General features: G+C 45.6%; 1 protein-coding gene and 1 long non-coding RNA gene across 3 annotated transcripts; one reads left to right on the forward strand and one right to left on the reverse strand.

Moving 5' to 3' along the window:
* Positions 1–809: 809 nt before the first annotated feature.
* Positions 810–9,195, reverse strand: FOXA1 (forkhead box A1). The gene is made up of 2 exons (XM_009101906.4): positions 8,822–9,195; positions 810–6,381 (listed from the first exon to the last, which is right to left on the reverse strand). Exons 1-2 carry the CDS (start codon positions 8,891–8,893, stop codon positions 5,119–5,121), a joined length of 1,335 nt encoding a protein of 444 aa, XP_009100154.1. The 5' UTR covers positions 8,894–9,195; the 3' UTR covers positions 810–5,118.
* A 39-nt stretch (positions 9,196–9,234) lies between these two features.
* On the forward strand, positions 9,235–12,424 carry LOC108961245 (uncharacterized). Of its 2 annotated transcripts, none has more exons than XR_003946258.2 (3): positions 9,235–9,326; positions 9,886–9,995; positions 12,098–12,424. It is a non-coding gene; the product is annotated as an uncharacterized LOC108961245 (long non-coding RNA). The 2 variants fall into 2 exon arrangements; XR_003946257.2 differs by lacking the exon at positions 12,098–12,424 and adding an exon at positions 10,839–11,024.
* The last annotated feature ends 14,064 nt before the right edge of the window (positions 12,425–26,488 follow it).

The following is a 26,488-nucleotide window of genomic DNA, read 5'->3' on the forward strand; positions in this document are numbered from 1 at the left end:
ATGGATTCTGCCATGAGGCTACATATGCCTTAAATCCTAATGACTGGAGACAAAGGTGAGCGCTGGCAGTTTGATCTGTCCAAAGTTCAAAGATCTGAAATCTCAATGAGTTTCTGTTTGAGGTGAAGGGGAGAAACAAACACCGCGGCAAGGCTTGGGCCAGAAAGTTGCAAGGTTTGCAAGTGAAATGCGACGCTATTTACACTAATCTATCCTTAGCTGCTACTTTGTCACAATGGTCAGAATAATTATTAGAAAATAACCAGAGGGAACAAAAGCAGGTTTTCTTCTTATTGCCTCCCGTTTTCCACTCTTCTGTTCCCCTATTTTTTCCCCCGTTGAAACAGACCTTTCGAAACTACAAATTGCAGAAAATGTACAAACTATTTTAAAAATATTATTAGTCTGCCTGCCTTTGCCGGGAGTTCAGAAGGCTGGCTTGGCATTAAGAAGAAGAAGGGAAAAAAGAGCCATTTTGCTGCATGACCCTTGACATGTAAATAATCAAACTAATTGCATTTTCATTTTAGTTATTAACCATTCCCCTATATTCCCAAAATAATATTGCAGCGTGGGAGTTTTGCATTCTTTACTCCGGTCACACTCTGTGTGTTATTGTGGTGTGAATTTTGCCTGGTCATTGTGTGTTATGTTTATTTCCACTTGCCTCCCTTGGAAACAAATACATAATAGTTATATGTATGTTAATATATATAGTATATGCATCTATATTCCTCTCGAGACAACTTTATACCCCATGTTTATATGAGGATAATTTGCTTCTTCATTAATTAAATTTATCACTAAAATGCACACGGAATCTATTTATTTATTAAGTCTCTGATTTTAAAACGTTCTTTTCAGAGTGATTGAACACATATGCTCACAGATATATGCCTAGAATCCGTTTCATCAAAACAGGAAAGAAACCATGCAGAGTGCATTGTTATTGCAATCAGGTGTTTTATCTATTACATTTCTGTGAAAAACCGAGACAATGGCTATTCTAAAGACTGGTTGGTGTTATAGCAAGGGAATTCATTTATTTCGTGTTTATGCTGACGGACCAATTTCAATACCTACTCAACCCATTTCAAAACAATTTTTGAAGCTATGCCAATGGCTGAAGTGTTTTCTCGCAGCGTTCTCTCACGATTTACTTATGGTTTATTGACACGAATAGGATTCAAAGAAAAACTGTCCGGCAATATTTTCTTTCTCGTCTTTCAGCAGTCCCGAACATTTGGAATTATTCCTTCAAAATAATGTATATCCTCAGACTGCTTGCCGATGTAGATGTCAGTGTTGTCCATTCACACCCAGGAAACAACCCAGCAGTTACTTGTTTTATTTCTCCCACTTGACTTGGGCGGCTGAAGTTGCTTTTATTCCACCTACTCTTCCCTTCTGCGAAGGGCAGGTGCTGCTCGCAGGTGCTCCTAGGAGGTGCCGCGGATGGGGGGCTCAGGGGCATCGTGCCCTCTTGCCGGGGGGCTCGGTACTGTCGGACCCCGCGGCAGAGGAGGGCTCCGCTGCGCCAGGGGACCCTTCCACGTCCCCTCGTCCCCGGCTGCAGGGTCCCCGCCGCGTCGCCTCGAGAGCCCCTGCCCCGCCGGCACACCCAGCATCTCCCCCTCGTCCCGGGCCGGGGGCCTCCTCACCGCCCAGACTCCGCGTAAATCTTTACAGAGATCCCCCGCCGCCCCGATTTACTCCCCGCTTGTGTTTAATGACGCTAAATGAGCCGTTTTCGCTCCCCCGCACGTGGCCGGTCGGAGGTAATTTGCCGAACAGGAAAAGACGAAGTTCCCCTATAAATTGAGGTGTCGGTCGGAGCCTGGAACCTGAAGCCCGGCGGGCTCCCGCTTTGCCTCTGTCCCGGACGCGGGGCTAAGACACCATCTCTGACAGGAGCAAAAGCCCCGCGCCCGCCCGCTCCTTCCCTTCTAGCACAGAGGGACGGGTCCGCCTGGAAGGAGACGCTCGCAAACTCCTCTCTACATATTGTGGGGCGGGGGGATGCACCCTCTTCTTGTAGATCCCATTTTTAGTTTATATTTGCCCTCTGTCTGGGGTTCCCCGAGCACAGGATTAAAGCAGCAGCAGCAGGGCAGCTAGGAGCGGAAGGTAAAACGGGACTCTTCGCCCTGCTGTTGATTTCCAAGTCTTAAAACTGATCACAGAATGCTGCGTGCTTTGCGCCAGGGACACGCGTTTTTAACATGAGCTGCATCCCTGTCTTGTCAGTGGCTCGTTCCCCACCGCAGACACCATTTGCCTACGAGAAGAAAGGGGAGGAATATAATCTTGATGGCGAGTGGCGAAAGGGCACACGCTGCATCCGTGACAGGCTCCGCTCCTTATCTCTGAGAGGTTTGGAGCCGCGTCGGTCCGCTTAAACCCTTTTATTACCCACGCCCCAAATATTTCCATTACACACGGTCTGTGCTCTTCAGCTGATATGTGAAACTTGCTGCCTTATCGCTGTCAGTCGATTGATATTTTCCGTGTATAAGCCCAAGGCATTAAATCAATGTCTCCACTCTGCAATGGCATATTCTCTATAGACTAGTCTGTGGGAGACAAGTGAAGTCCTGCAGAAAATTGGCTTCGTCCTGTCTCGATTCTCACGAAGCTCCTCTTGGCAGAAGAAGCGGGTCTTTAAATAGGATCCGCCTGCCCAGACCTGGTGCCGGGCAGCCCCGAGCTGCCCCTGCCTGCGGGGGGTCTGCTGATGTTTGCCATTTCGGGACATTCAGAAGCGAAGGTGCCACACAGTCGGGCCATGGGGTAACCGGCCGCACACGGCGACGGGGACAGAACCCCCTCCCCCGCGCTGCAGGACTCGCAGTCGGCAGCCGGGGGAGGACCTGCGGTAAATGCCCGCCCGACCAAGAGCACCCGCACAGCACGACGCGGGAGACTGCTCCGTGTCACCCGGAGAGCCGTGCGCGCATCTCCGAGCGGCATCACCGCGGATCCGGCCACGCTTGCAAAGCAGAGGGGCACTCCCAAGACTCTTTTTTCCCTCCCGTTTTTAGCTGGGTAGTAGTGTTGGAGGAATGTTTGAGATTTCTGGGACGCTGGCGTGGCTTTTCTTTTCTAAGTCGAACCTTAATTTAGTTTGTGGCCGCTGTCCCTAACCCGTCAGGGGGCAATTATGTGATAATTACGAGAATTACACAGTTCTTTTATCTGGCGGCCGTGCACGAACAGGGCTCGACACAGTGAAATCCGTTCACACTTAAACTCCCCTCCCCCGACAAAGTCTATCGCTGGGGACCAGAGCTCTCCAGCGCGGCTCACGGTGTCGTTCCGACAGATGGTTCCGAGACGGAACTACAAAGTGGGATCTGGGCCTTTCCAGCGGCCCGGGGCGGCGTGGAGCAGCCCTGGGGATGCTCCCCGTGGGCGTCGTCCCGTCCGGCGGAGAAACGCCGAGCCTGGCTGCCGCCGCCCCGGCAACCCTGGCCGCAAAACACCCAGGAGGTTACATCGCCTCGGGTGGCTTTTCCCGCCATCCCTCAACATGTCCCAGATCTGTGAATTAGGGGAAAAAAAAAAAAAAAAAATAAAGGACATTACCACACACTCAGCTTCAAAGGCCGGTGGCATCGCAGCGCCCCACAAGCATACCCTGCGGGAGCGTCCCCCGCCTTCCCTCTGCACAAGCCTGGCCGTACAGATCTTTCCTCTTCACATTCACACTTAAGCATTATGTTTTGATTTTCTTGAACACGGCTCTGTCCTCCATAATCCGCCCCAGAAATTTTGTAAGAAAATAGCAGAAGTATTTCATTGATAACATTTGATTTATTTAAAGTCCTTAACTGCAAATGATCAAAAACATACTTCACGCATTAAATTCTCAGTTATCGTTTTAAATCAAAATATTTTTTCAATTACAATCACATTTATAAAATTAACAAAATTTCTTAAATTCACGTGTAATTATTTTTTTTACGGTCATTTAAAGCAATTTTCAGCTGTAAAGAAAGAAAACAATATAAACCATGCAATAAATTAAGAACATTGAAACAGCGAACAGGAATAATAATAAAACCCGTCTGGCTATGCTAACACCGTGTAAAACTGTGGAAAGTGCAATAACACTGGATGAAATAAGCTAACCATGGCGATAATTAAACGGCCACAAAAAAAATTTATTAGACAAGTTTGAAAAGGGGGGAGAGACAGAACTGTCCTCTTTTCCTTGCATCAGTGTAGTAGTCAATGTTTCCTAGGGGAGGGGGAAAATAACCTGGTTATAGATACACAGTTCTAGCTGATACACAATGAATACACTTAAATTAAATAAGTATGCCATCCACATGTTGATGAGAGTTCCTGATGAACTAGAATCTTCAGTAACAGATGGGAAGGAAAAAAAAAAAAAGATCCAACTGGCTGTGACCTCTTGTAACTTTATATTACATCCCAAAAACAGGTAACACTTGGAAAAAGATAAGGGTCGAATCCTGCACTCCAAAGCTCCAGTTGGTTCCCTCGGGAGTGCAGGATCCGGCCCGCAGCATCTGGGTTTTATGTGGGTTGTAGTAGCCGAAGGTTTATTTTGCAAGTATCAAAAGGATGATCCGAGAAAGTAAATAGTTCTCTTGTTGCTTAGAGATTCTCTTAGTGTTTTGCTACTTCACAGCAGTATTGTCCTTCAAAGCCTTTTTAATTAAAAAAAAGTCTTAAATGTCTACTTGCTTCTTCATCTCTGTATTGTTAAAGTATTGCCACATACCTGTAAACTTACATGTGATTATAGAACACATAAGGGAGGGAGACGAGGGGGCGAAAAGCACAAACAAGTAGTTTACACGCTCAACATTTTTTTCTTCTTGTTAATAACACCCTGCATAGGCTGGGGAGGTCTCCGGGGAGAGGGGCTGGGCGGCAGGGACCGGAGGGAGTATGTACAAGCGGGACGCGGCCGGCTTTGCAGGAGGTCGTGGTGGATCATAACAACACACAACGCGTTGCGAGACAATTAAAAAGTAACAGTCCTTTGCACTCAGCGTGCGGAAACACCTTGGTCTGTCTCAGGGAAAGCGGGGAGAGAAGCCAGGAAGGGGAGGAGGGGTCTCGGCCCCAGCGGCGGGGGTTGCACAGCTAGGAGGTGTTTAGCACGGGTCTGGAATACACACCTTGGTAGTAGGAGGGCTCTAGGGCCGAGGGCTCGATGCTGCTCCGGCCAGCCATGGAGGCGCTGCCAAGGGGCAGCCCGCCGGGGATGCTGGCCCCGTAAGAGGAATATTGCAGCGCCTGCTCGTAGGCTTTGAAGTCCAGCTTGTGCTGCTGCTCCGAGGACGACATGAGGTTGTTGATGGAAAACGGGTGGTTGAAGGAGTAGTGGGGATCACCCTTGAGGTGGAGCTGGGGTTCGTGGGCTAATGAGTGAGGGGGATGTGGGACGGAGGCCAAGGTGGGCACAGAGCTGATGGTGGAGGAGGCAGCTGAGGCCGAGGTCTTTAGCTCCGTGCTTGATCCACTGTGGTCCATAGACTGAGGGCTGGTGGACGGGTTGGAGCTGGACAGAGAGGTGGCCGTATCCAGCTGCGCAGGTTTGTTGTGGCCTCTGTGCAGGGGGGAGTTGGAGCTTGAATTAGAGGCCCCGGCCTGATCTTTCCTGCCCTCCTGAGTGGCTTTACTGTTCGCCGGCTTCTCGCACTTGAAGCGCTTTTGCCGGCGGAGGTAACAGCCGTTTTCAAACATGTTGCCGGAGTCGGGGTGCAGGGTCCAATAGGAGCCCTTGCCGGGCTTGTCGGGGGACCGGGCCACCTTGACAAAACAGTCATTGAAAGAGAGTGAGTGGCGGATGCTGTTCTGCCAGCGCTGCTGGTTCTGTCGGTAGTAGGGGAAAAGGTCCATGATCCACTGGTAGATCTCACTCAGCGTCAGCATCTTGCTAGGTGCCTGCTGGATGGCCATGGTGATGAGGGAGATGTAGGAGTAGGGCGGCTTGGCGTGGGGATAGGTCCGCTTGAAGGACTTAGCGTCCCGCGTCCTGCCGAGGTTGGACTGGGTGTAGGCCATGGGGCTCATGCAGGGGTTCATGCCGCCGTAGGGGCTCAGCCCGTTCATGGGGGCCGGCTGGGCAGACATGGCGTTGATGCCACCGGGGCTCAGCGCCGTGCCCATGGCGGCCACGCCGGCCGGCATGCCGTTCACGGGCCCCGCCGAGCCTGCCGGCATGCCGGCCACGGCGCCGGGACTCAGCCCAGCCCCCAGCCCCGTGTTGGCGTAGGACATGTTGAAGGAGCTGGAGGTCATGTTGCCGCTTGTCGTCATGGTGTTCATGGTCATGTAGGTGTTCATGGTGTTCATGGAGCCCAGCCCCGAGTTCATGTTGCTCACGGGCACCGAGGAATAGGCCTAGGGCAGCGAGACAAAGAGACGGAGTTAGAGAGGAGAGAGGTGTGGCAGGACCCCGTAGGGGCCGGATCAGCCCGCCTGGCCCAGCCAGCCGTGCAAACGTCCTGCTGCGGGACGCCGGCCGCTTCCCCGACACCAGGGAAAAAGCTTCCCCAAAGCCGCACGGAAAGGCAGCTGCTTCCATGAAAAGGTCTAGTCCATATCTCTATAAATTTATAAACACGGAGCGGGGGTGCTCTCTCCGGATGCACTGCCGGTTTACCGGAGTGTCTCAGCTTGCGCGGGCTGCACCGGGATCAGCGGGGCGCACGGACCGACCGCCTTTCCTGAGCCGCTCCAAGCCCTCGCGGAGCTGGGCTGCGGGTCAGACTGCCCCGGCAGGACGTGCTCTCTCCGGCGCATTCCCATATTTTGTTGTTTATGTGTCCTGTCTCGCTAGTTAAATACTTAAACTCATCAGCGTACTGAAACTGGTGGGTGTACACTGTTTGCGCCAAGGAGAAAGACTGCTTGTATTTTCTGAGAAAAATCTCACGTATGTCTCCCTTCCCGCAATAACTTAAATTTCTTTTCTAAGAAACATACAAGATGCAATGATGTCTTGTTGCAAAATAATTTTAAAAACCCTCACCCAAACCAAACAGGTCTTGTTGACCTGTTTCATCTGTGGAAAGCTCCCACACGGTCTATATTTTCTATCAAAACAGTCTTTAAATTAAAGTTAAAAAAAAAAAAATCAATCAACCAACCAATCAAACACCAAAACTTTCCGAAAGTATGAAAAGCCTGAACTTCTCCTCGCTGAGATTTTCTACAATTGCACGACATGGAAAAAATTGAAGCACCCTAACACATAACACAACTCTTAAAAAAGGCAGAGCTGGAGAGCTTGAATTTGTGCTTTCCACTACGGCATCTGATTTAACAGGAGAGAGAAAGACGTCCCCAGTTTACTCGAACTACGGCTAACATGGCTAAGAAAAGGAAGTTTAAGCAAAGGTTAAATATTTAAAACTCATTTCTGATCCCCAAAAAATTTCACGAACTTATCAACGCACTTTTGATTTAGAAGATCACATAAATTATTTGAGATGATAGAACGCGGCTGGGTTTCCCATGTTGCATTCTTGCAGTCATTCAAATTAAATGGCAAGAGGTGAGGAAAGATTGAAGTTTAAAAAAATAGTAAAAGCGAAGTTCCCTTAACTTTATGTTGGTGGACAATGCGTATAAGCGAGGAAAAATGAGCCTTAGGAAACGGCACATAATTAGGATGACCCTTGTTTGCCCTTAGCCGACTTTCCTTTATTAAAGGAGATGCCAGCCGGTGACACGTATCTGCCTCTGTCCGCGTGGCCCTATGGGCGCGTGTGCCAGCCCATAGGTGCCAGCCCATAGGTGCGGGACAAGGCGTGGGGACTGTGGAGCCGTGTGTCCGGGTGTGCTGATGCAATGCCCGGGTGTGCACACCCAGGTGCCTGCCTCGCTGCAGCACTTCCTCAAAACGGCTCCTTCCAGGGCGGGAATCCGCGGTGCTGCTGGCCGTGCTGCCGGGCGCTGGCTCCTCCGGGACCCCCGTTGCAGAGCCTCAGCGGCACAGCGCGGACCCCAGGCCCCACAGGGCCGAGGCGCTCCGGGGGTAGGCTCCGGGCTCTGCCGCGGCCCTCTCCTCCGCCTCAGCTGTGGGCGCTTGGGCCGGCTCTCCTCCACCTTATGGACGGCGCTGTCAAACGGGCGCGGGGGGCGGAAGCGCCTGCCGCGGTCCGGACCGGGTCCGGGTGGGGGGCGGCGGGTCCGGGTGCGGGCCCCCTCCCGGCCCGGCTCTCGGCAGCGCCGCCAGCCGGCCCGCGGCAGCAGCGCACACCGCGGGCAGCCCGTCTGCAAAGTACGGACAAACGGCTGGTCTTCCCCCGCTTTCCTTTCCCCCGGCCTTAACAGGTGAGGGCCCGGTGCTGGCGAGTAGAGAGGCCGGAGATCCCGCCGAGAAGCTCGGGGAAGGCGCTGCCCCCGACCAGGACGAGCTAGCGTCCGTCTCCCTCGGCCCCTGCCATCTGCCAGGAAGGAGTCGGGTGCCGGCGGCGCGGCGAGTCTCTGCCCCGAGCCAAGAGTTTACGGGGTGCTTTTGTGCCCGCCGTGAGAGAAGATTACGCCTCTTAGATGAGATCAAGGGCTGCCCCCGGCCCCCCGGCCCTCCTGGCGGGCTCGCAGCTGCCCCGTGTCTTCCCCAAACGCCTCCAGGGCTCCTGGAAGCTGTGTTTTCCTTGGGGAAGCCTAGCCAGTTTCGGCGCCGGAGGGAGGGGGAGGTACGTTTTCGTTGGCAGGATCTGGACTGCAAACCGATTCCTCCGATTGCTGCCCCCTCCAGACCCCTAGCCGCCCCCAGGTCCTCCCCTCCCCTGCACAGGGGCAGCAGCGAAGCCAGACCCTGGGATTTACTCACCTCCTGAGTGTCGGCGTAGTAGCTGTTCCAGTCGCTGGTTTCATGCCCTTCCATTTTCACAGTCCCTAACATTATGGAGCCAACCTGCCCGGTGTAACCATCCAGCCTTCTTGCAAGCGAGCGACGGGCAGTACGAAAAGAGCCCGAAAACCCGACCTAGCAGGAAGCCAGCTCTCAGGAGGGGCGGGGGGTGCTGAATTCTGCTCTATAACCAGCCAAAAAGGAGGCAGGGAGCGGTGTGGGGCGAGACAGTTGAGAAAGTGAGGAAGTGCGGCTGGGATGTGAGTGGAGTTGAGCTGATGTGGATCTTACGTCGCAGAAGTACCCACCTCCTCCTCCTCCTCTCCCCATTTGTCCGCCGCACAAAGGCGTTCGCACCTACAAAGCCGGAGATGCACCTGCAAACAAGGCAGTTCCCCTCGCCTGCAACTCCCCCCGGGGCGGCACTTTATTTGCAAAGCAGCGTAATTGGTTTAGGCTTGTGGGGAAAGAAGGAGAGACAGAGGTGGGAGAGGGGACAGAGGGGGGCGGGGGGCGGGACGGGATGGGACGGGGGACGGGCACGACCACCCTTTCAGGTGGACAGGACAAATGCTAGGAGGGGTAGGGGGAAATGAAATGAGGCAGATGAAGGAAGGGCAGCCCCCTCTATTTGAAGAGAACGCAAAAGGCCATCCAGCCTTAAACCCCTGTGATTAGAGGCAATATTTACTAAAGGCCGGTAGATGCTCCTTTAACTTGATGGCCGGGACGTGCTTCAAAGTCCCGAGTCCTGAAGTCCATAGGTTCCCCCCTCTCCCGCTCGTCAGTTCACAGCTGGTTACCGCGGAGGTCCCTCCAGGCCCTGCCGCGGCGCCCCAGGTTCCCATCGCCCTCAGGGCAGGCGATCGGATTAGGCGCTCCGGGCTACGAGCAGGAGGCTCGGCTCCGTGCTCCCCAAAGCCCTCCCAACCCTCCCCCACCACACCCTTCTGCTCCTCCGGGCTAAACTAGCCCTTCAAACGGGGTGCCGTCCTATGTAGATGGTGATAATGATATTGCTTTTTCGGGTGTCTTATGTTCAGAAACCACGTGAGTCACCGTGCTGAGACATAACACTACAGGTTCTCAATAAATACGAACAGAGGCCTGAATGCGGATCCACTGATATTAACCTCCACTTGGCAAACATCAGGTGAGTCACTAGAACCATTTTATATCTTTACTGTGGAAAGCCTTCAGCCCAGAAGGCTCATTTGGAAGCTTTCTCTGATGCCAGAAGCCCAGGAGCAGCAATAATAGGTAGCGAGTATCTAATTTCCAACTTCTTGCTTATTGACTTGATTTCTCACAACGAACAGGGGAGGAGGATTCTACACAGGCTGGTAAAAGGTAAAAAACACCGATAAAACAAACTGACATTGGAAAAAGCTTTTTATTATTATGGAAGGGATCTCTCAGTCTTTGCAGAGGGATCAAACATTTTCTGTCCTGTCCGGCTCTTCGAGCCTATGTCAACACCACGGACTTTTCTTAGGTTTCTCTATCCTATCCCTTGTGAGTTCGTTCCCACCTAGCTACTAGAACTTTTATCACCTCCTAGTAGAAAACAAAAACCAAAAAGTCAAAACAAAACAAACAAAAAAAAATCTACATCACCGACCAGCAGCTAATAACCCTTCCCCCCAAACCCAAACAACTTTTCCAACAATGGGAAATAAAGCTTCTTCGGATTTTGAAAAAGGCTCGCACATCATACCACACAAACTATAATACACACCTGGGTCTGAATTTCAGCTTGACATGCTTATAGTTCAGCATGGCCACAGTTGCTTCCACAGTGATTTGTTCTCGAGTGATCTGTGGAAATGTCAGCCCCACAAACAGGATATTGAAGTTTCTTATAGACACACAGGATTCAAATGACGAGATATAGCATATCTCTGCCACGACAAATGTTTTAACTTGTTCTCTAAATGCATTTTCTGTTACCCCTTTCTCTTTCCTCATATATATATTTTTTTTAATCTGACAACAGAAATAAGTCAAATCCTCGAAACAAACAAAACTCTGGAACCAGCAGAGGAGAACAACATATGAAAATATGTCTTGAAGGAAATAAAATATATAAAAGCACCGGATTAAACCCCTGCTTTCTCAAATGGTCAAACTACACCCATGGACATTGGGACAAACACCAGTGGAATATCTAAGAAATATTAGAATTGCGGTCTTCATGTATGCACCCTCCCTCTTTTCCTAATGGAAGCGGTGTATATGAGTGAAAACAGAGGTGGTGGCTTGTCCATTGCAGTGTTTGAGGTCTCTGGCGTGTGGTTCCCCCCTAGCAGCACAGCCGCATGCGGGGATGCTGGCAGAAGTGCAGCTGCCCCAGAGACCCCGCTGTCGGCACCCCCCCGCTGGGTGACCTCGGGGCGGTGCTGCCTCGCTATCCAGAGCCCAGCCCCGCGGGAGCAACACCCGACGGGACGCCGGGCAGCCCATGCTGGGTCACTCCGTACCTGGAAAAAAGGGCAGGCACAAAGCCGGCCACGCTCATCGGATGCTGCTACAAACCACGGAGGCGTTTCACCGGGCGGAGCAAACGTGGAGTCGGCAAAGCCGCCTTGCGGACCGGCTCCCCCCAGGCCGCCCCGGCTGGGATGCCCGCAGCCCGGGAGGGGAGGGGAACCGTGGGTTGTGCAAAGCCTCAGCGCCTCCTGTTGTCCGGCTGCGGGCTTAGCTCCCTCCTGAGGTTGCTCCCAGAGGTGAGAGCACAGGCAAGATCTCCTCTTAATCTGCTTAGAGCCTCTCGACTTGATGTATAATAAGCAAGCCCTAGTCAGAGCCAGCTGCTGCTGGAAATTCACTTCAGTCCGGTTGCTGTGGTGTAGCCCTGGTGGAGAAAATTCTCCCTTAACTCTAGAAGAAGGTCAGGCAGGATACCTCTGACCACGGCCACAGGAAAAAGCGGGTATTTCGGTAGTTGCCCTTGCTCTGCACTTGAGCCTTTATGTAGTGAAGCCCTGTGCAGGATGCTCTGCGAGTCCAGCGGGATTTATCAGGATCCTTTGCAGCAGGCTCAGCAGAGAAGCACTCTCCTAGGATGCGGGACGCTGTGTGGTAGCCAGGAGCTCTCCAGTCGCACCTAGCTGATGGGGTTTTCAGGAGTCAGGTTAGTAGCACTGGGGCCAGTGGTTGGCCAGTGGTTTGAGTAGCACCAGTTTCTGTACACTTTTTGTTTGTTTCTTCTTTTTTTCTTTCTTTGATTTTTACTTTTTTTTTTTTTTTTTCCAGGGCGAGCTTTTAGTGCAACCTGGAGAATATGCAGGCTGAGGTGAGCTCTGCTTTGACCGACTAGATGGCATCAGGGTCTCAGCCCTTTGCTCCGCCAGCGTGCTCTACCAAGGCTGCAAACATAAAAGCTGACCTAGAAAAATATGGAAATATGTGTGTGGAGCAGGGGCAGGACTTCCAGGGAAGACCGTGTTATCAGCACTGTCAGGAAGAGCTGGGCCCCGCAAAGGCCACTCAGCAAGCGCCTGGGTTTTGGGAATCTCGTCGCCTCTGGACAGGCCGAGTGGCCTCGCCCCTGGGAAGGGGCTTCCCGCAGCTGCTCGAGGACCGGAGCTGGCTCTGGCACGGCGCTGCCCACGGGTCCGGAGCTCCCTGGCGCCCAGCGCCGCCCGGGAGCGCCGCCCGCAGGCTCGCTCCCACGCGTGGGCCGGGCGGCCGATGCAAGCGGCGGGAGCTTTAATTTTAACGTGGAGCGCTGTTTCAGTTCGTTCTGGTCTAAGTTCCCCCTGGCAGCAGCAGCATCTGCCGGCCCTTCGGTTTGACTTGCAGGGGCTTACTCTATTTCATCCAAAATAGCATCGTCTTTTGAACGAGATCCTCTCGGCAGTACTTGTGCGGGCCAGGCGTTTAGCTCGGGAAGGAGCTGTGAGGTTATCTCCGCATCGGTATGCATTCCCTGCCCTATACTTACATCTTTCTTTTTCTTTGCCCGAATCTGTCTCTTGCAGAGGGTCCCTCATACCTGACTTTCCAGACTAGCCCAAGCCTGTGCAGCAGGTCCCCGAAAACACCGTAGGACCCCGTCAGCCTCCCACAGGATGGGAAATATCTCTCCCCGCCTGTTTCCAACCTGAAATCCTGCCCCATTGAAGCGGGCAAACAGTAACCGTCTGGGAACGTGCCCGTGCCCAGAGCCGGCTGTCTTGGACGGGGAGGGATCGTGGGTGCTCCGGGAGCGGGGGTAGGTGACTGCCGGCAGCGCCTCTTCTTCTGCGGGGAGCCCAGAGAGGAGGCCGATCGGGGGCTGTTTTCCCTCCCTGCCTCCGCGCCTCACACAGGCACAGCCGCCCCGGTTCTGTGCTCCCGTGGCTGAGTTCTCATTTGGAAGAGCTCGTGGGGGTCCCCTCAGACACGGCTGTAGGAGCCCCTGTCGGGGCAGTCGCTCCCGCTCCCCTGCCCCCGGAGCTCACGGGCGAGAAGGCGGCTTTTCACCCTCCTCTCGCTGAGCAGCAGGGCCCAGGCAGAGAGGGCACTGCAGGGGGTCATCATTTGCTTCTGAGCTTTTGCTAAGTGAGAGTACTCTTCCAATCTTCGACCGTGACGATCAAATAGCCTCCTTCCTGCGGCCGGCCCAAGGTAGGGCACCCCCTTTTCCCACAACCTCTCTTCCTGCCCTGAGCCGTGCTCTGGTTCTCCTGGGCTGGCTAGACGTGCCCTCTCCTCCGCACCATGCACGGCAGGAAGGGCCGGGCGTCTCACTCCCCTCGGCCGGGCCCTGCCCGCTGCCGGGGCCTCGCCCACGCGTTTCCAGCCCCCTCGGCCGCCGGGCGGAGGGGCTGCGGGACGCGGGCAGTGCCCCCCGGGGGCCCGCGGGAGCGCGGCCCCTCCGAGGCCCAGTCCCGCCGCGGCCGTGCCCTCGGGGCTCCGGGCAGCGCTCCCGGGGGCGCCGGGCCTGCAGGCTCTCACGGGTCGCACTCAGGGCCGTGCTCCTTTCATGGCCGCTGTGCCAGGCCCTGAACACATTGTGTAGCTCACAACAGTGATGTTCCGTTGCAAGATTTATTTTATTTTATTTTATTTTATTTTATTTTATTTTATTTTATTTTATTTTATTTTATTTTATTTTATTTTATTTTATTTTATTTTATTTTATTTTATTTTATTTTCAGTGCAATTCTTTGCATTTCGTTTTCTAGGCATCCTGCAGAGCTGATATCATAAGACTTGAACGACATAACAAATAATATCCCACCATCAGAAAATACTCATGTGTCTGACCAGTTAAAGGAGAAAGAGGAACAAATAATGAAAAGAAAAAATTATGGATCTGATGGTTACAGTGATGAGGCTAAGGGAGATTCTGTTTTGTGTTCTTTTGGGTTTTTTTCTATGGTGTAATAAAAGAGTTCTTAACTACGTAAATCATTATCCATCATAAACAACTAGTTTATTTTTGCTACTTATGGTTAGATGTATGTATGCTTTTTCCAGAACTCCAGCTGGCAGGATGCCCACACTTCAGCATGTGATTGACCAAGTATGTTTTACTTTAGTTTTTACATTAATAAATCCAGTTGATAATTAAATTTGATTCAAGAGCAGCCATGTAGGTATTTATTTCAGTTATATATATAACTGAAATAAATAGTTTGTTTTACTTATGTATATTGAAACATAAATGTAAATGCTTCTGTCATGTATTTCAATCAGTGCGTCTGTTCTTGTTCAATTACTTGACATATTTTTGAAAGTCTTTCTTGGTTTATTTTGTTTTAAAGGGTGTTTTGTTTTTTAGCAGCCACAGTACTATGGCATGGAAGGAACACTGTCAGAAGAGATGAGAATATGATTATGCACAAATAACCACAAATACTTAGATGTCACCCACTTTGTAGAATCTCCCCCACATTCCAAAACCAGTTTCAGGATATGTATGGATTTTTGCAGGAAGCAAAGAAAGCAAACTAAGGCAGTGAGTGCAGTTAATCTAAACAAACTGGTATAAGAAACAATACTTGATAGGAGATGCACCTATGCATGAATTCTAGAATTATTTCTTTGTTAAAGTTGCCCCAGTAATTTAATGGACCAAAGTCTGCCTCCCCTGCCCCAACCATATCTGCTGCTGGAATCAAAGGTATTTCCACTCTCCAACAGTCTTGTTTCTCCAAAGCCTGCAGTGAGTTATCTTTGAGAATATCTGCTTTCCTGATAAAAACCAGTATCTGTATATTGGACAATAGATTCAGAGCTGATCAGCTCTTTTTGATATATTCATCTTAATATACTACTCCAGTTCCTTTGCAAATTGACTTTCCTATGCAGAAAGCAGACTTGGTTTGATACCTTTAATTTTGAGCCATGGAGAGTGAAGGGCTACTACTGTCTTTCACTGCATATCAAGATATTTTCAAATTGTTTGCTATCTTCTACTTTACCTGCAAAAACTATTAATTTCACTGTCTCTGTCTTTACAGTAGTTCTGCAGGAATGCATTGGGAGATGCCAGTATCCATGGTAGATGGCTTCCTTGCCTGACAGCTCTGAAGAATTAAATGTTCAAAATAAAGGCTGGCTTATTTAAACTCTTCCTCAGGGAGCAGTTCCACAGTGCCATCCAGCTTGCAGTTCCTAGAGCATAAATTAATTCAAGCTGCATTCACTGCTCATTTTCTTGAGCTGTATTAACAAGGACAATGAGCAATTGTGGGGTGTGTAGCAGCATTTTCACAGATATACAAATATATATACAAGTAGCATTTTCACAGATATACATTTACCCCATTGCAGGACATAACTAACCTGTGTGTAGCAAAAATGATGCTTGCCCTGGAAAAGTTTGACCAGAGACCCTAACACAGTCTGTAGTTTTACTCTGAAATGTGAGAGTGTGAGTACCAACTGGTAACACCCAAAGTCATGAGATCCATAAAATAGTCAACCAGTGCCTATGGGAAAATAGAGGAAGGTCTAGATTTAGTAAAATGTTAGGGCTTCCCAGGGGAAGAAGCTGTTCAGTATTTTGGAGAGTGGTTCATCATTCCAGCAGCTGGTTTAAGCTTCTGCTGCTGCTTCAAGTACTTCAAGGGTGAATTTGAAAATTGCGAGTTGTTTGAAGAGACTGACATCGTGAAGATTGATTGTTTGACTGATATAATGAAGATATGACATATTTAGATCACCACATGGCTCCCATCACTTGGGTTCAGTTCTCTGTGCAGCTACAGGTGAGACAAGGTAAGAATCAGATAAAATTAATTCCTCCTCCATCCCTTTCTAGCCAACAAGGCAGCTGCCTAAGTGTTTCTGCTGTGCATGTAGTTTCAGGTTTACTCCTTTTTATGTGTTAAGGTGGGATGATTGAGAGGGAATCTAACATCTGAACTTTCCTTCAGTTCCTCCTAAAGAGAAAACTACTCTCTTCCATCCAAACAATTTCATAGGTCATCAGTTGGCTTTGCCATTATCCATTGAACAATTTTCCCCTTTCCAGGATCTATGAATATTTGCTCCAAAATTCCTCCATTCCCAGAAATCCTTTAAATCTTTTCTAACATTATCCTTTGAGGTAGCTGGAACTTCAGCCTCTGCAGACAACTCTCCCTGCCCTTTGAGGGGCATTTCTTTTTGTTGCTGTGATTTGAAGATTTTTCTTATGATTAAGTGAGATTGTTATGTCCACGAAGGCTGAGTCTTCATCTGTGAAACCTGAGATCTACAAACACTTTATATCTACACCTATGCATTCACTATCAAGCTGTTGTCCTAAGAGAACACAAGAACTGGACTGGAATGGCCAGTTGGAAACCTGCTGTATTAACTGAAAGACAACAGAGAGTAGAGATATGATATATCTTTGATACCATCAATATAACCAAATTTTAAACCTAAAGCAAGCAAAGGCCCAATCCCAGAAAAGAATTTGTCAGGTGTTTAGCTGTAATTTCTCTGTTTATTGCTTACAGCCTTATTCAAAGCCAGGAATGTCTCTGACCTTGTGCCTATAATAACAGCCATGTGTGATGGACTTCCAGAAGTAACTCATGTAATTTCTCTTGGGCTATATAATAAGATAGCATCAGTCAAGATGACCCAGTGATTCCTCATTGCATTGATCTTTTCATTATAAACATGTTTTATAATAAAAGAGCTTCATCTTCTTTTCAACTTTTTTATTTGTATCTATTTTGAATTACATTACATTATATTAGGAAATGCCAATGCTCTTAAAGGGGGAGAAGAGAAAAAAAAGACAAAGCCCAAAATCCTAGGAGGAAGAAAAAATGTTAACTATTTCTGCTGGCATGGCACTGGCAAATACAGATATCTTACAATCATAAAGGAGATTAGTAGAGCTGGGTGTGCATATTTGTTATGGATCAAAGATAGGATATAGTGATTAGAAGAATGACAATGCTTTCAACACTCACAAAGGGATTGAATGTGTGATTTATAATACTAATTCCACAAAACCTTTCCATGGCTGCTTACTGCACAAGGCATTCAATATAGATTGATCAGTGGGAAAAAAAAAAGTATTTCCTTCAGCTCAGCTGGATGCAACTAACAAAAAGTCTTTTCAGTATTGACACTGTCTGATTTAAGAGATAACCCCTCTGCCATTTATTCTGCTACAGATTATTGTCCCCACAGTGTAACTGTCAGAGAACTTTTTGTGCTATGTTCCCATTGCCCAAAATTCACAGTTCAGAATTTTAGCTTATAATTAATCCATTTACTCTGGCTATTTATGGATATTTTATATATCTACCTGGCAGAAATGTTAAAGATGTTGATGCCTTGGAAAAGCAAAGAGTAGCCCGTTCCCTGAGTATACATACCTCTGATTTTCTCTTTATCTGTCAGAAACACAGATTCAGTTATGAATTTACCGCTGGTTCTACTAGGGCAGTTTAGGCAGTCATTCAGTCTCTCTTTGTTCTGGTTTCTAAAATGGAATAATGCTACTTGGGCATTATGAAAATGTATTTGTAAATATGCTCTTATCCTTTTTGAGCTATGGCATTGGGGAATAGTTTTGAGCGTGTGTACTGCCGTTCTGAGGCAGACTGGATCAGTGCTTTGGCTGTAGCACAGCAGAAGGGAGAATGCAGCACCCCCCTGCAGGGTTGGGGAGCCTCTGGACTGTGACATGTGCAAAGATTGTCACAGTCATGTGGGAAAAGATACCAAGGTGAGGCTTAGCATTTAGTGTCAAGCTAGGTGTTAGCCTCAGAGTTGGCAAAAAGTAGTTATGCTCTTACTTTTCTTTAAATAATAACTGTCCATCTTTCCAAGGACTCTCTGTGGTATTTTCCTAAGAGCCCATAGCAGGCTGTAGGTATTTCATATGCACCAAGCTGTGCTGATTTTGGGTTGCCTAGATGAAGTTGGCTATTGGAAGCACGATTAACTCCAGTTGCCTCAAATGTCTGTGGGGCACTATGTTCATCTCAGTCCATCATGTGCTTGGATCGTGGAAGCAATGTGCACTGGGGGTGGGACTTCCTACATGACATGGACTCAGACGATTTCAGAGATGAGGAATTGCATTTTTTAATTTCTCCAACCAACTGAACAATTTTTTAATGATTGCTTTTCTTCCTAAGAAGAAAAAACTTCCTTATAACATTAATAGACTAATAACTTAGATAACACAATTTTTGTGACATTAGAAAGCTTAGTGATCTGGTGAGGTCTAATTATGAAAAATAATAATGTGTACCCAGGGACTGAACTTGCAGAAGGTTTTCCAAATCTAGATCCATTTGCTAACTATAAAGATTCATCTACTGATTAAATTTTGGACTTTGCAATCTTCAGAGATAGGGCTTAACCAGTTTAACAAAATACTTCATGTTAATAAAACCCCCTGCCCTCAGGCATCAAGCATTGCTGTGATCATTAAGGGATGATAATACCTGGGGAAAGGGGTAAAAAGCTTTCTCTGTTTTCCTGTGTATCAGAGATGAGAATCTGTGCAGTTTTCATTTCTGGAGTTCAAGCACAAGGATCTAGAGGATATACTGGCAACAATTTCTCCAGGAATGGCTGCTAAGCATCATGTGTAGCTTAGTAGGGAAAAAAAATGTATCATTTGGGACTTAACTCGACATCAGATCCCCTTGGGTGTTTACTTGCTTTGCTTACAAGGCCTAGAGACCATTAATACAGGACATGTTTAAGAAGCAAGGCTTGAACCTCTCTCACAAGCCAGCTGCATTCCCCAGGAGCCAGCCTCTGCCCTTCTGCAAGCAGAGCTGACAGCCAACAGACACAGATACAGTAAGATAACACAGCATACTCATTTGCCATTTTATCACCACTATTAACCCAAAGAGGAAATTTGTGTCTAAGGTTTTTTCCTTCCTCCTAAGACTTTTTTTTTTTTTTTTTAATGCAAATCCTTCTTGTCATTCAGCAGGTTCTTACTGGAACTTCCTGATGCAAATACCTCTTCACATGCAGGGCTTTTTCTTCCACATCCCACTGTGACTCCTGCAGAGAGGAACTGTTCTAGGTAAACGAAATCATTGAAGCTTTACTTACTGTTTAACTAGTTTGAAATGAATCTGTTCTCTAGGCTTACATCTGCATTAAACTGCTAATAGGATTCATCTTCAATGTGGCAATCGAACACTTCATTCCTGTTCTGAACTGCTTTAATGGCCTGGACTGCTAACAGGAATCCTTCAACACAGAACAGCTGTTTGATATTCTACCTACTGCTTCTCCAGCTACTCTGGGATTCTTGCTAGACAGACAGAGAAACAAATTAGGCGTCAAATAGAGAAGCCTTCTAGGGCATATTACAGGGCTTTAATCAGTTATCTTGCTATCAGAAGAGAAAACTTACTATTAATTGTCATGCAATGACTGGCCAATAACTTTCATCTTCAACAGGTTTTCAGTTGCTAAACTTAGCCATCTAGCCTAGTGTAAGTTTCATTCTTTGCAAGAAAGACACTGTGTTCCCCTTGAACTCCAGGAATATGATTAAGCAGGAGAAAAAAACCCACAAAAATGTAATTGAAAGCTACAAAGAAAGGAGAAGATAGTAGGAGACATTTGCCTGTTAGACCAGTGGAGCTTTTCAATCAGTTTAATGCCATATTTGAATCCAATATCTGCAGTTAGTCCCTACAGTTCTTTGTGATGACATGGGTGTTGGAGGTTCCAAAGTGGAAAAAGGAAAAAAAAAGGCTTTATATTTACTCACCATAACAGACATAAGTGGATGACAAGCATAATTCTGTGAACGTTTACAATCCAGAGATTCATGGAAATTTCAGCACTTTGCATTCATATTATGTGCAACAAACTGCTTTTTTCCCCTTAGTGCTATAATCTGCTTTGCTTTCCATGTGGTCTAGACGATCAGCCTTCTTGGGATCAATGTGACCTTGTAGGTTTGTAGGCCATGGTTTGACCATCTTGATAGATTCAGTTCGACTTTTCACATTTTCTTTAACTTATTAGTTAATTTTGAAAATTTATTTCCTGCAGTTTGATGATTTTTGGCATTTGCTATCTTCCCTGTATTTGTTGGACACCAAAACACTCCTTTTTTTTTTTTTCGGTCCACTTATAGTACATACTACTTTGTGTGTGAAAAGAACTACTGTTAAAATTGAACTTTCACCAGACAGCTATCAAATATGTTCAACATCTCTGTTCTCTGAAAGATTGGCTAGTAAAACTGTAAGACATGGTTAGAGGACTGGTTAAGAGAACTGGTTTCAGGCCTTTTGCTCATTTAATACTGCAAAGCTGTTTGGTTTATGGACTCTGAGATGGAGTCTCTACCGTTGCACAACTGCTAGTACTGAAAATAAAATCCCAATAACAGAAACTTTATTGATGATGATGAATGAGCCACACAGAGCTGACTGAGGCTTTCATCTCCAAGCTGAGACTTTGACAATAACAAAAATTAGTTTTGTAAGAAAACTCTGTCTACAATTGCACCCAGGAAGAGACTGCAATGCATGGTGTACAAGTTGCCAGAAGTGCTGTTCATATGTTTGGTCCTCAGGGCAAAGCTGACAGCAGAGCAAGGGTTGCTATACGCAGGAGAGAAAGGAGGCTAACAGGGTACAAATCCCTTGCCCATCCTGCGCCTTTCAGGATCCCACGGGTGAGCTGGAAGAAACACGTTTCTAACGGCATCCCCAGATGAAGCTGATGCGTTTCAGCACACTTAGGAGAGGAATGTCTCACCAGTGCCTGACTCATAAAATACTTCACGTCCCGGTCTCTGGGTGCGGCGTGCCGCCGGGGCAGAGCGCTCGCTGGGGGCGGCAGCGGGCACTGCCCGCTCTCTCCCTGCCCGGTCGGGAGCGCGCTGCTCGGCCCTGCCCTGCCGGCTCCGGAGGGAGCGGCGGCGGCTCCGCCTCGGGACCGCCAGGCCACCTGCCAGGAGCCCTGCGGGACAGGTAGGCGTGGGGCTTGGAGGGGCCCGGTGGTCACTCGTTTTATTGTTTGTTCGTTTGTTTGTTTTGTAGGTGGAAAGGTATTTGTGTTTACTTCGAGAAAGTGTTGAACTTTATTCTTTCTCATTTTCTTTTTTTTCTGTTTGAGGTTTCCTTCCAACTTCCAACTTGTACTCCCAAAATTAGAAATGATTCAGTTGTTTCCTGATGTAAAACGCTGATAGCCATTGCTGGTGCTTCATAACACTTGTTTGGAACAATCTTGTTAACACCAATGGGACCCTTAGCAGAATGGAGCAGCCCTTGCAAGCTCCCACCTCTGTACGTGCATAAAATATTAACCCTCATTTATGCTTGAGTTTCCAGACTGCATACAACAAGAGAAAATTGCTAGAAAACATCAGTACTCAGGACTGAATTATGTGGAGGTACTGAATATGGTTAAGGAACATGATACTATATGTGAGGAATCTCAGTGGGATAGTCTGAAGATCAAACAAGCAATAGTTATCGCTTTCAGAAACATGAGCATTTAGCCTTTATTGGAAGATTTAACACAGATCAATTGCCTCAGTTAAAAACATTATCCTCTCCAGAGGTCGAAGAGTCTACATGAGTCGGTCATGAATATAAGTAAAAATATTCTTAATTAATTCACTGGGTGTTCTGAAGTTCACAGAAAGTAAGGGTGTCTTCTAAAGCAAGAGACATGAAAAATGAACTCCTGAGTCAGGGTGATGAGAAGAAGAAATAAATCTATATAAGAAGACAGTGCTGAAAAAAATCAAGGAAGTTGCTCTGGAAAAGTCAATAGAAAAAATGCAACTTTATTCATGAAATTACAGTTGTAACTCTTCCAGTAGTAGCATCATTTGCAGGTACCACTAAAAAAATTGTAACAGTCGAATACCCGGCCCCACCTCAGAAGTCATTACTACGGATTTAATTTTCACATTAATAGCTCCCTTATCTCATTAGAAAAGACAAAAGTTGTGAATAAAGTCGAGGGTTGAGTGTGTATGCTACAGATGGAGCTTCAGAATTTAAAAAGAGATAACAACTCAAGAAACAGGTGCAGTCATTAAAGATAGCATTGAATTTAGCTCTACAGATTCTGATACAAGTGAAAGCATTTCAAGAAAAGCAAAAATAACTAGGGAAAGCTGTAAGAAGAGACACACAGTGATTTCAAAAGCAAAGCAACAAGATTTAGACGTTGAATTGAGAAGAATTCTGGGAAAAGGAAGCAAGCAGCCAAGTGTGAGGTCTGCTCAAGAAGAGTTGGAAGAGGCAAGGGATGTAACTAGACTAGACATTTCAAAAATATATGAGAACTTCCAGCAGAGCAAATCTGAAGAGTCTACTTCCACCCCAGTGCTGCCTGTGAAAGTGGTTGCAAGGTCTATTGATGAAATAATTGCTTCCCTGCAGTCTACTTCTCCATCTCCCTCAGACTAGATGATCAAAGAACTCCTGGAGAGTGTTCTTGGCCAGAAATACAACATAAAAATGGAACTAAATGAACCAGAACAAGAGCAATATTTTTCTCTTGGGTAAATATTACTTTTATAAGAGTTGTATATTTTTTTCCCCAACTCCTACAATGTGTTACAACACAGAAGCCAGACAAAACAAATGGATAAAGACATTAATGTGTCATAGAATATTCTTTACTCTTTCTTCTGCTAGTTTTTTAATGTCCCTTAAAAATGAAAATGAGCCAATATCAAAATACATTAAAACTTTACCTCTTTTGGGGTGTTATTTTTTATTATACTGCTTATAGTTTAAAACCTATTTTTCTTTACTCTCCCTTTTTAAGCTGACATATTCCAGTATGACAGATGAAGAAGTGTATTATATGCATTTGGAATATCATTGGAAGTATTGCTTTTTTCTGTTGTTTAGCTTGTGAAGTCTTCGTAAGACAATTTCTTTTATTGTCAAAATTCTGTAAATCATGTAAGCTGCTGTAATACAGTTCCTTCAATTAATTCCAGCAGGTGATATCAGTAGTACTATGCATCAGGTAGATGCTAGAGAAAACTTCCCTTGATTTTCACCAGAAGTTTGCCAATTTATTTGTTAACTAAACTGTTGACTTAGCATCAGATGGCTTTTTGTCCTCTCTAGGCAAGGCTGGTAGTTTTGTCTTAGTTCCAAGACAACTAAATGTACAGTACTTTACATTCCCTAAATGTGAGATTGACTCTTTTTTGATTTAATACAAAAACTGGAATAGAAGAAAGCCCACCTGAACTACATTAATTTAAATTTGAAAGTCCATGAGCAGCAGTTCTGCAGAAAGAACTGCATTTCCAGTTAATTTACATCCTCTGATTTGCTTTTCTTCTGAGAGCTGGAGCTGGTTTTTGTGGTTGAGGCATTCTGTGTCTCCACTTTCTGTATATTTCATGGTGTATTTCAACTGGCATTGAAATCAGAGAAGGCTTTTCTCAGTGAGGGAGCATTGGGATGATGTCTTTTCATTGCTTGACTTGTATTTTAGTGATGTAATAATTTGGGACATTTTGGTTGGAATTTGTCAGTTGATTACAAAAATTCTTCAGACAAATGTGAGGAGGATTAAAGAATTATTAGACCTGGTAAGCTGTTTTTTAACTTACCAGAAATAATTGGTAGTGATTGGTAATTTGTGCAGAGATGTATGGTTTTCTTACTTTTTTTATAAATTTGTCTTATGTTTTAGGGAGGATTTTCAAAATTTGGCCTCTGCCAAGTCCTGATATGTAAACTGATTTTTTTTTTTTGTAGCTGGGCTCTGAGCTTTGAAAATTTAGTGATATTTAGTTTTTTATTTCTAATATTTGATCAATCTGATTAAAAATAAAATTAAAATTTGAACCTAGTGATGGCTTTCTGTTCCAGTTTTTTGTTGTTTGTTGTTTTTTTAGGTATGGACATACGAACATTAGTGAGGATGAATGAGAGCCTTCTTGCAGATTACCCTTTATTTGAATTCAAAGGCTTTTGCAGCAGCTGTCTTTGAACTGAAGTGACCTTATAATTAGGTTGAAGACTTTAGCAATTCTTTATTATTATTGTTATGATGATGATGATGATGATGCATGGATTATTTACTTTACACTGAGCTTCATAGCTTATGTTCTCAAATAAAGTAAGAAATGTATTGTTTTAAATGAAGAAAGAAAAGAATGGAACTACTGAAATGAAAACCTACTCTTAGAATTAATTTTTTTTTCATTCCATACACAAAAAAAAAAAAAAAAAATTGTGTTCTCTGTCATATTCTCCATTTTGTATTAATGACTGGTTAACACTGATACCTTTTGGTGCTGCTGAGGGGGCTGTGTGCTAGATTTCCCCCTGCACTGAAATAGCATTATCTGGGAATAAAATGCTAACTCAGTGGGACATCATTACTTAGCCCTGTGTCCTCTGAAGGAAATTGGTTATCAGTTATGTTTCCTATCATATTTTCTGTGAAATCATGGAATTTGTGTTATGAGAGTAATGTAATTTCCAATGTCTGGAGTAATTTTTTTGCCTCGAGGCTTATTGCTAACACTGAAGTATATTGAGATACTAAGTATATCTTTGGTTTAGTATCCATAGGAAGGTGTTTGCATTTATCTCAGAAATGCACTTTCTTGGTGGAGAACCTGCAGTCCTTTTTAGCTGGTTACTCAGAGGAGCTTGTGAGGGTGGTAAGTAAATGAACATTTTTCTTCTCTAAAAATAACATCAAATTTGAATGCCTCTATCAATCAAGGACTACGGAGTCCACTGTACTACCAGCAAGACATCATATAATACACTTTAGTTTTTAAAAAACATCTCTAGCTCTTTTAAGTTAATCTCAGTAATGAGGACTTGAAACTTTCTCTGTAATGCTTTAATACTCGCAAAATTTATTTGATGGAGAAAAGTTCAAGATATAGACTTGTATTTGCTTTATAAAAAAATACAAACAGGTATTTACTTATAACATTACAGTATCTCACTTATTATTTGGTCTATATATTCCTTATACTTCAGCTGACATGAAAATTATGTTACAGATATACTGATGTATGATAAAACTATGTTTAGGAGTCTTCCTGAATTTTTTTTTTGTTTTTTTCACTTTCAGTGCTATAAGATGCATTGTGAACATCATAGAAATGAGCAAAAGACTTTAATTTATTTAGCTTAGTTCTGTTCAAGTGGTGAAACACCTGACTTTTCATATTGATTTTCTTATTTTTTGCTTACAGATAACCTGTGGAATTCTTTTCTCATGGTCTTAGCATCTGTTAAAATTTACCTAATTCAAGACTCTGATGCTTTTTATTATGAGTTTGCAATACATTTTAAATTCAGGAAGCACACAGATTGAGTACAGTCAACATGGTTAATCATGGCAAAGGCTGTGGGACTTTCTGCCACTTGCTGAAGGGAGTTACTCTCCAGAGGTGGGCTCCACCACTCTTGGACACCTGAAGATTTTTTTTCAAAACAAATTTTGGTTTTTTGTTTTTGTTTTTTTTTTAAAGAGATATTTTATTTTAATATAATTGCATGAAACTACCTAGGGACGGATCTTGGGTAGATGGTTTATGGTTGTGGACTTCTGTAACGTATTCTGAAAGTAACCAGTTCAGTTTGCTACATTTTATCAGCAATAATTTTATAGTTCCTTATCATCATTAGGCCCATGTAATTTATGGTTGTCTTAAAAATGCTACAGACTTTATGGTGCAGGGAGTATCTTTTTACACTTGAGTCTAACAAAATTGGAGAGCAATCCTAATTAGGTGAGTAAGCTGCTATTATAATATGAAAACAAATTTATTTTGATCAGATAGATTGTCGTCTCTCAGAGTTTCAAGCTTTGCCAAAGGGTCATTCGCTCTGTGTGTATGAACAACTTGTATAAATTGACCATGTTAAAACATATTTGCATACCTACACATTTCAAATGACTTTTTTTTGCCATTTATCAGGGTCTTTTCTGCACTTTTTATTCAAAACAGAGAGGAAAATAATTTCCTATAATAGCATGCAGCTAGCAAATGAGGAATCAAAGAATTATCAGATAAAAATCAGATATATTTAGAGGTAATTATTAAAAAACAAACAAAACCCAAACCCAAACAACAACAATAATAAATCCTTAGTTTTCTTTATGTAAGGGTTCATAAGCTTCATAAGAGTCTTTTCAACCACAAAGGGTACCACAAACATAGCAAAATGGCTGAAAATGTTAAAATGGTTT

The sequence above is a fragment of the Serinus canaria genome, chromosome 5, assembly GCF_022539315.1.
Source record: "Serinus canaria isolate serCan28SL12 chromosome 5, serCan2020, whole genome shotgun sequence".
Taxonomy (NCBI): Eukaryota; Metazoa; Chordata; class Aves; order Passeriformes; family Fringillidae; genus Serinus; species Serinus canaria.